At 42.2% G+C, this 8,998-nt stretch overlaps 1 protein-coding gene across 1 annotated transcript in view; it reads right to left on the bottom strand.

The window, feature by feature from the left end:
* The window catches only part of phf21b (PHD finger protein 21B), a 183,691-nt gene extending 175,350 nt beyond the window's left edge, over positions 1-8,341 (bottom strand). Inside the window, exon 1 of the mRNA XM_063218130.1 lies at positions 8,196-8,341. Within this exon, the coding sequence (XP_063074200.1) occupies positions 8,196-8,249 (54 nt within the window). The 5' untranslated portion in view covers positions 8,250-8,341. The remainder of the gene's footprint in view (positions 1-8,195) is intronic.
* Between the last annotated feature and the right edge of the window lie 657 nt (positions 8,342-8,998).

Genomic DNA, 8,998 nt, shown 5'->3' with positions numbered 1-8,998 from the left:
CGGACAACACGTTAACACATAACAAGGAAAAATAAGGAATAACTAGGCTACTTCAATCTAAACAGATTTGATGTACAAACTTTTTCAATCAGGATGTTACTTGGCAAGTTATATGTGGCTATTCAAATGTATCTTCAGTGCCATGTACATAAACACTATATTTAGATCAAACGATCGAACTTGAGCTATTCCAACCAGCAATAATCAGTCCATGTACTGTAAAAATAGCTACAGAGAAGAATAAACATTGGAGAAATGAAAAGAAATCTCCCTAAATGGCCTTTTCCAACATTTTAGGCATTTAGCATTTGAAGTTTCAGTCCTCCCCTCACAAAAGTCTGTTTTTTGTGCTGGTCAGAAGAGGTGTGCATTAGTGCTGACTGATTTCACAGCAGAATTACTTTCCTTTTCTCTCCCTGAAGACCAAACTAACATTTCGCTTCAGCGTGTGTGTGTGTGCGTGTGTGTGTGTGTGTGTGTGTGTGTGTGTGTGTGTGTGTGTGTGTGTGTGTGTGTCTGTGTGTGTCTGTGTGTGTCTGTGTGTCTGTGTGTGTCTGTGTGTGTGTGTGTGTGTGTGTGTGGTTGCTGCACCCTTTACGTATAATCTGCTGAGGCAACAAAAACAGAAAAAACCTACCACCCCATTATTAACACCAATGAGGCCCATTTAATTGGACTAACCCCCCTTCACCACATTATCCCCTAACCCCACCCCCCTCCTCGATAGCCCATCCCACCACTTCACCTTATATGGGCAAGCAGCTGTAAGAGTAGTTGAAAAGTGCCCCCAACACACACACACACACACACACACACACACACACACACACACACACACACACACACACACACAAATTCACACAGACACACCATTTACACCATTTACACCTCTCCTCCCCTCCACCTCTCCCTGAAGAACGTTAGCTCCTCAACCTTTAGCCCGACGCAAGCTGTCACTCAAACCCCTACACCTGACTCCAGCTGCTGGGGCCTCGCAGCACAGTGAAAGGCACATTATTCATCAAGTACACCATGCTCCTTTACAGCCTCTCTCTCTCTCTTTTTCACTTTCTCTCTCTCTCTCAATACTTCCTCCATCTTCCCCTCGGCCTCAATGATTATCTCTCTCACACATACTGTTCAGTCTTTCTATCCCTCAGTCACGTTCGCCTTCTCTCTGTCTCCCCCTCTCTTTCTCTCTTTCTCTCTCTCTCTCTCTCTCTCTCTCTCTCTCTCTCTCTCTCTCTCTCTCTCTCTCTCTCCTACATTTTGTATGGTCATATACCCTTCCCCCAAGCCAGCTCCATAAGGTACATACATGCTACATACAGTAAAGCCTGCCAAAAGTCACCCTTCATCACTGGGCACACTGTCCCGTTCCAATCATTTCTGGCCGCCCCTACCAAAGTAGCTTGGGACAGAACCTTTTCAATTACAGCAAATTGCTCTTCTACTCCATCACTCTCTGTCTCTCTCTGTCTCTCTCTGTCTCTCTCTCTCTCTCTCTCTCTCTCTCTCTCTCTCTCTCTCTCTCTCTCTCTCTCTGGAGGAACTATGGCATAACACTGGCACCATCACTCTGCATCAGTCTGCCATGAGCCATCAATCAAACAGTCAGTTTTCTGGGAATGTTGCTGCATCCGGCACAGTTAAAGTCCATCACGACAGTAGGCAGTATCTGGGAGAAGTACCTAGTTTTTTTTCTTCTTTTAATTGCCTCATTTCTAAATGCCCCGGAACATTCCCTCTGGCAGGCCACTTTTGGGAATTGAGTGAAGATGCCGAGAGCCAAAAGATTGCAAATAAACAAAAAGGAAAAAATAGTGTGTGCTGCAATTAACTGTAAGGACCCCAGTCCTGTGGATTTGGCAAGTCAGAGGCAAATACGAGAGGAGGAGGAGGCAGAGGACACAGGATGTAGCCCAGTCATGGGCGGCCTGAGGCACCGGTCCTGTCTCTGGCTCCACCAATCACACTGCTGCCACAGGTGATCCCAGCCAATCAGAAAGTGGTGTGTCCTGGACTAGCTAGCTCGCACATTCAGGCTAATGGCCCCTGACAGGATGCTGAATTGCTACCAAGCAAGGGAGGGAAAAAGATGGAACTAAGAAATGTGCTCTTCTCTTCTCCTATTCTCTCCTCTTTCATCTTCAATTCTATTCTGCTATTTTCTCTTCTCTCCTCTTTCTGCTTTCTCATCTTTTCTCCTCTCTTCTTGTCTTTTCTGCTCTCTTCTCATCTTTTCTCCTCTCCACTTGTCTGTCATCCTCTTTTCTCCTTGTTTTCCTCTGATCTCGTCTTTTCTCATCTCCTCTCATCTTTTTTCCTCTCTCCTCCTTTTTTTCTCCTCTACCTCTCCTCTTTTCTCTCTCCTCTTTTCTGTATCCCACAGATCACCTCCAGTCGTGCTGCTTATTTCTGCCCAGCTTTAGCTTTTTTTCTTGCCTCGCTTTGTTTTCTTTCGCCTTCCAAATCCACCCAATCTTTTTTTATTCATCCACCAATCCAAATCCGAGACCCTCCTGAATACACGAGAGGAGAGCATTTTTTTTTTTTTTTTGGTTTCAGTCATTGTCAGTTTGCTTCAGTCTCCTCAGCTGCCTGTTTGCTCAGATTAGTTTTATGTGTCCTTCTCTGTCTCTTTCCGCTACCTCGCAGGAGCTCTCTCACAGTCTCCTTCTGTTTACAGGAAGAAGCAGACTTACATCCAGAAGAATGATAACTGCCATGAGTGGTAAACTACATTTGCAAATGCTTAACCTAAAGTATATACATTACACACTAACACCACAAACAGTTGAAAACAACGGGTGGCAGAAAAACTGACTCTATATTATGTTACATTATATTTAGCAGGCACTTCTATCCAAATAAAAGTATGTTAATGACTATACTATGTGACTATAATAGTGGTCAGGTTTTAGTCAAAGAAACATCTGCTTCTTTTGGGCAAGATACACAGTATATTTCAAGAAACCAAAGTAAGCACTATGCAACATGCCCTTCCGCTGCATGTAAGTTGTTACACTAATCTTTTTCTGTCTCTCCCCCCCTCACTAAAACAGTTATCCGAGAGCCTTGCTGTGTCGTCCTGGCTGCATGTCTTCATTGCACATCCTGTATAGATAGCCTTTAGCTGGAAATCTTCCCCCCGACTCGACAATCTGATCGCTTCCTCTCCTGTCTCTTTCTTTTCTGTTCTTTCTTTTTTCTCCTCCATCATCATTCTACTCTTTCTCGCTCCTCTTCCCCCATGCTATATATATACTGTGTATATATACCTACACACTGTATATGCACAGGCATTGGGACATGGATCTGTCTGTGAGAGGCTGTTGCCTGAGTTCCTCTCCTCATATCATGGGCTCAAGTAACAGGCCATGGTTTAATCTGGTGTTTGGGAAATCAAATATTATTTACATTGGTGTACCTCCCTGCCTCCAATCACACACTCACACACACACACACACACACACACACACACACACACACACACACACACACACACACACACACACACACACACACACACACACAAACCCTCCTCCCGCACTCCCCATCTCTTATCTCCCAAGCAGCTGTATTAATTAATCCAAACAGGAACGTGGGTATACAACGCAGAATCCAAATAAATAAGTGATGCAAGTAATCCTTTTTTTACGGTGGAAAGGAGACGGGGAGCGAAAAACTCTGGAAGAAAAAATGGCCTAATGAGGACAGCATCTATTCTTCACAGCAACTCAGAGAAGGAGGAAGGAAGGAGGGAGGATGAAAAAAATATGGCGGTACTGAAATATGCCTTTCTACAACAAGTAGGATTTTCGCATTTGATCTACCCCAATAGCTATTAGCCCACATCATCACACACAAGAAACGCACACGTAGCAAAACACAACAACAAAGAAGGATGTGAACTTTGAAAAAAAGAAAAAAAAAACCGAGGTTGGGGAGCCAAATTTAAGTTTGTAGGCTGAGGCAAATGGGAATACTTGTGTTGTGTGACGGTAAACAAACTCAGTTCAAGGTAACACGCATAACATAACATGAAAGCTCGTTTCTGCTCCCCAACATCCGAGGCCTAGCCTACTACTACGTGACGGCTTCAGTGATGCAACAAAAAGCAAGCATCCAACAAACCAACCGCCATGGCAGAGGGAAAGCATTCCACTTCTAGATTTCAGAGAAAAGAATTTGTATACTATTTTCTTCTGTGAGAAACATTTCATATTAGAAGAAGCACAGGCACCAGGCGTGCCAAAAAAAGAAAGCGTTGGATGATAAATAAAAATTGAATATAATATTTGCCAGCCATGTCCTGGGGGTAAACTGTGGGTCACTAGAGACAGAAATGTTGAACAAAATTATTATTCTCCCATAATGAGCTTCTTTGCCAAAGGCTCCGCTGTCCATGAATTTTCAGCGGCCTAGACAACAGCGCTCACGACGAGCTTTTTAAAATCACTGGAAGAACAGCAAAGTCATATAACTATGTATATGGAATACTTTCTTGAAAGAAGGAAACAAAAACAACTTTTCTGTGGCCTAGACAAGCTTACTCAGAACAGCAAACTCTATGGAATATAACAATGTTGAAATATGTTGAATACTTTCTGGAAAGAAAGAAACACTTTTCTTAGCATTGTGTGTCTGAAATGCTCACTCCATGCCCGCTAAATAGCTCCCTATGCAGGGCATGTGTCGTGTTGTTTTGCCTCCTTCATACCATGCTATATAGAGAACAAGTGAGCATGCCTATGTGGCTTTCATGCATACAGAATTAGTTTAAACCACAAGTTGCACAAGACACAACTGTAAGCCTACTGAAGTCCTTCTTATTATTATTCCACAGACTTTAATCTGTCCTTCAAACGTATTTTCCAGCACAGAAATATGCTTTGTATTCCTAGCTAAAAGCAAGTCTAGCCACTACTGGGGAGGGGGACACAGGCGCATCCCGACCCCAATATTAAGGGGAAGCCAAAACTTGTAAAATGACATTGCGTGAATTGTGATGTTTGGCCAGCTCTCTCTGTATCTTCCTCTGCCCATACAAACTTCAGCGAGGGACTGTGACAAGGACAGTGAGGCTGGCATTATCTGACAGCAATGTAATTGACAACTTCCTCTGCCTAGAATTGGGAACACTCTCGTTGAGATATGGAAGTTATACTGAAACCCAAAAGATACTCTATCCTAACTACCACACTGACTTCTATCTGGTCATACATGCAACTTTGCAAACAGATTAATAGGGACAACTATGAAGAAATGGGCTGGGCCTATACTGCTGCTGTTTGTGTATGGCAGTCTTTACAGCCTGCCAATACAATTTAGCGTTTTTTGTGCCATTCAATATATGTAACATTTTGTATGCTGTTCTACACAGTAGCGTTTGCATTCTGCTACTACAACATTGTCGAGTTCTCATATACTCGTTAATACTCATTACCAAAGAATATCAAACGTACTGTTCTCCAAAACACTATGATAAGAGACTATCATTAGTGACAAACTAATGCTTACCCATAAAAAAACAGGGGTGGCACACAAAAACAGCAGCCACAGTCATCATGTTTACTAAAATGCATAGGTCTGTAGTGTCCACCTCTTTTGGATACACTATAGGCCTATATTTCAGGAAAACAAATATGAACACAATTTAAGATTTCTTTCTGCCTCATGTTAAGTTATAATTCCCAAAAACTAAAATAACATTACAAACACTGTGCCTTGCTTTAAATAGGCCTAATGTTCATAACACTTTCAAGTACACAGTACTGCATAAACAAAGTCAGAAAGTTTGCTGTATTTAGCCGCAATTACAAACTTGTAAACAACAAATGGTGTGTGGATAGATTGTTGGAATATCAATATTGGTTTGTAGGTGATTATTATTCAGTATTACGCTTACACATGCACATTTTATAACAAATAGACTGTCTGTAGCCTACAAAATGGACTCTTGCACAAAAGTAAACAGGAGCATCTGTATTCTTCAGGTGCTACATCAGTAATGTCTGCCAAGTACAAATCCTTCTATGGCACAACGTCGAACAACTTGCTTTGCTACATTGCCCACAACAGAGCCCACGAAAAGTGGAGGTCACATTCGCTGGTAAAATAAAACAGAATACGTTCTGTCTGGTGATTAAACATCCCCTTGCGCTGTGCTGACTCGGTTTTTTTCTGACTCCCCTCCCCCCTCCTCCAAAAACAGCATCAAAGCAATCAAAATGGTAATGTTCGGCATGAATGAGACCCATCCCCCACCACGAAACTCTGCAGACTTTTCTCCATGTTAGGAAGAAACCAACACCCCTTCTCGCACAAAATGGAAGCTTCCACTATCAAACTGAAGCGCTTTACAAAAACATTACAACAAATAGAGGCGGAACGCTAACATATTCCCTTCAAATACATCGAACAACGTTCAACTCCGCTATTTCTAGATGCTATTCTGTGTTTTATCACTCTCTGTTTCGTTGAGCATTTGAAACACGTTTAAATGCAGAGGCCAAAAATCAAGGCGCTGTTCCAAGTGCTGAAAACTGCATTCCAAAGGAAACGCGATCGATTAAACTTAAAGAAACGGCAAAACGCCATCAGCAGGTCCTCGAAATGACCAAACAATAGACATGTATATAACTGGTACTTGTGTTGTGCTTCATTTCACGTTGTTGTTGCTCATATGTGCTTGGGGAACTTCACAAATTCAGCGAGGGAGCGTGGAGCAAGCATTGTGACTTTAAGCATTCTATGGCATCTGTTCGTGGTGCTGAAAAATAGCTCCTCTAGGCGGAGGATATCCACGCGCTAAGTCCTAACACTAACATTTCAAGAATCGTATTCCTCTGATTTTAGTCCGCCACCAGTTTATGTCGTTTAAGAAACGACTAAAGTTAATCGTCTAACACCGTTTGATTCAAGATTGTAAAAAAGTGAAAGTGCACCAGAGAGATCGAATCAAATGCTACCACGTCGTCATGTGACCAAGTAGAAATAATACCCAAGACTCGAAATAAAGTAACAAATTAGTCTACTGATAAAATTACAAAGTTAACTGTCATATTGGCGTGTCAAGGCATGCATTTAATGTCCATAATATGACGCTGGATGTCCAAAAGTGACCACTGGATACTTGAAAGCATATCCTTTATTACTCTCCAGAAACATGTCGACCCACTCAAAATGGACGCTAAATTTTTCAACATTTCATGTTATACAACTTAGAGTATTGAGACTATTTCACGATGTACCAAAGGCCACTTCTTTCAGCTGATGACTTCGCCAAATCCAAGCAGACACGAATTCCAATACTTTTCGGACATTTGGACAAACAACATTGTCCTAAACATAACGGTCTCCCACAATGCGAGGCTACGCCGTCACATGAAGCATTATTACTAATAAAGAGCCGTGAGCCAAATATATGTGAAATCTTACTTGTTTTTCGCTTAAGGCTGTTATTCTTGTCTGTCTGTCGTGAAGCTGTTTCTTAAGCTCTCCATCCTACAATTGAACAAAACATCATCAGTAAGTATAGAACCAAAATATCAAGTGGAGCAATGCCAACACTGATAAAAACTTGATTTGATGCGTAACGCTTTTGTCCAAAGTCATATTGAGGACAAAACTGGGAAAACGTCTTCAAGTACGCGGTCTAAAGGAAACAAGATGAGATTTATGCCGATAAAGTTTCTCGGGTAGTCGATGCAACTGCCCTATTCTGAAGACAACCACTATGCTTTACGAATAGACATTTACCTGTGGGTCTTGCTTCATCTGTGCAACTAGTTTCTAAACGAAGAAAAGAACGAGGGGTGAATAACTAAAAGTGTTTCAAGTTTGTATGTTAGGGAGGAACAAAGCAGCGAGCATACACAGCGAGTCAGTTTCTGGCACCTCATAAATATTCAAGTCTCGTTCTGATCGCTACACAAAACCACCGCATTATTTCTCCAAATCCTTGTTGCTCTTAAAAGGCGCACGCCATGGACAAAGTACTCCAAAAAGTACATTGACAATCTCTATTCGAAGTGCATGTTACGGTGTCCCCAGACATAGAGGTGAAATGTGTTGATGAAACACTTATTGCCTCGGAATGCTAACGTCTCACGTTTGATCCCATCAGATTTTTCTGGCTCGCTCTCGTTCATAAGAGCAGTAACAGTATAATAATACGATGTTTCCTTTACCTGATGACATTGGATTTCCACTTTCAACGCCTCTTGCAGGCCTTGTAGTTCCATGTTCCGACTTCAAATCACTTTTGTTCCACTTTCTCTTCAGCCACGGGGAAGTTTCCAAAAAATAAAGGTTTTTTAAAAAGCGACAATAACAATCGAAAGAAGAACTACTCAGGCTGCAAAGCAAGTTCTCGCTTCTTTACTGTGCATCGGACTCATCACTCACTTTACGCCAGTGAGCAAAGTGCCCCAAAGAGAACGAAAAGGTTCCAGCTCTCGGACAAATCCACTCCCCAAATAGCACCACGAGATAGCAATCCGTCGCGAGGTTCGATATGTATTTCTTAAGGTTATTTTGAGTTGGATACGAGGGACTATATCTTGTCCGAGTGCGCGCCTTGATTTCACTTTGCCTGGGGAAAAGTTGCGCTTCGGCTGTCAATGCTAATTCGAAAGTTCCCGGATGGAGCAGTGAAAGAACAGAACTCTCCCCTCGTCTGTCTTCCTCTCCCCCCTCTGTCACAGAGGCATACGCTCAGTCATGCGCACTCCCGGAAACATACAGGAGGTTGAACTACAATATTGCAAGAACAAGAGAGGGCCTATTGGAGAGTTAAAAGCTGATACATTTGGAGTTGGCCTATTCCAAGAAAATTATAGAACCAAACACAGTCTTGATCAAGAACCGTCTGTAGGCCCTATGTGTGTGTGTCAGTATTGTTTGACTATTGTCTTTGTTTATATTTTCACAAAAAGTTTTAGTCATGGCTAGTATCCAGGTTTTCATTTTGTACATCACATGTGTTATATGT

Source organism: Engraulis encrasicolus, chromosome 15 (genome assembly GCF_034702125.1).
Source record: "Engraulis encrasicolus isolate BLACKSEA-1 chromosome 15, IST_EnEncr_1.0, whole genome shotgun sequence".
In the NCBI taxonomy this organism is placed as follows: Eukaryota; Metazoa; Chordata; class Actinopteri; order Clupeiformes; family Engraulidae; genus Engraulis; species Engraulis encrasicolus.
Note: the sequence above shows the minus strand (reverse complement) of the source record. Positions and strands in the feature narration are given on the sequence as shown.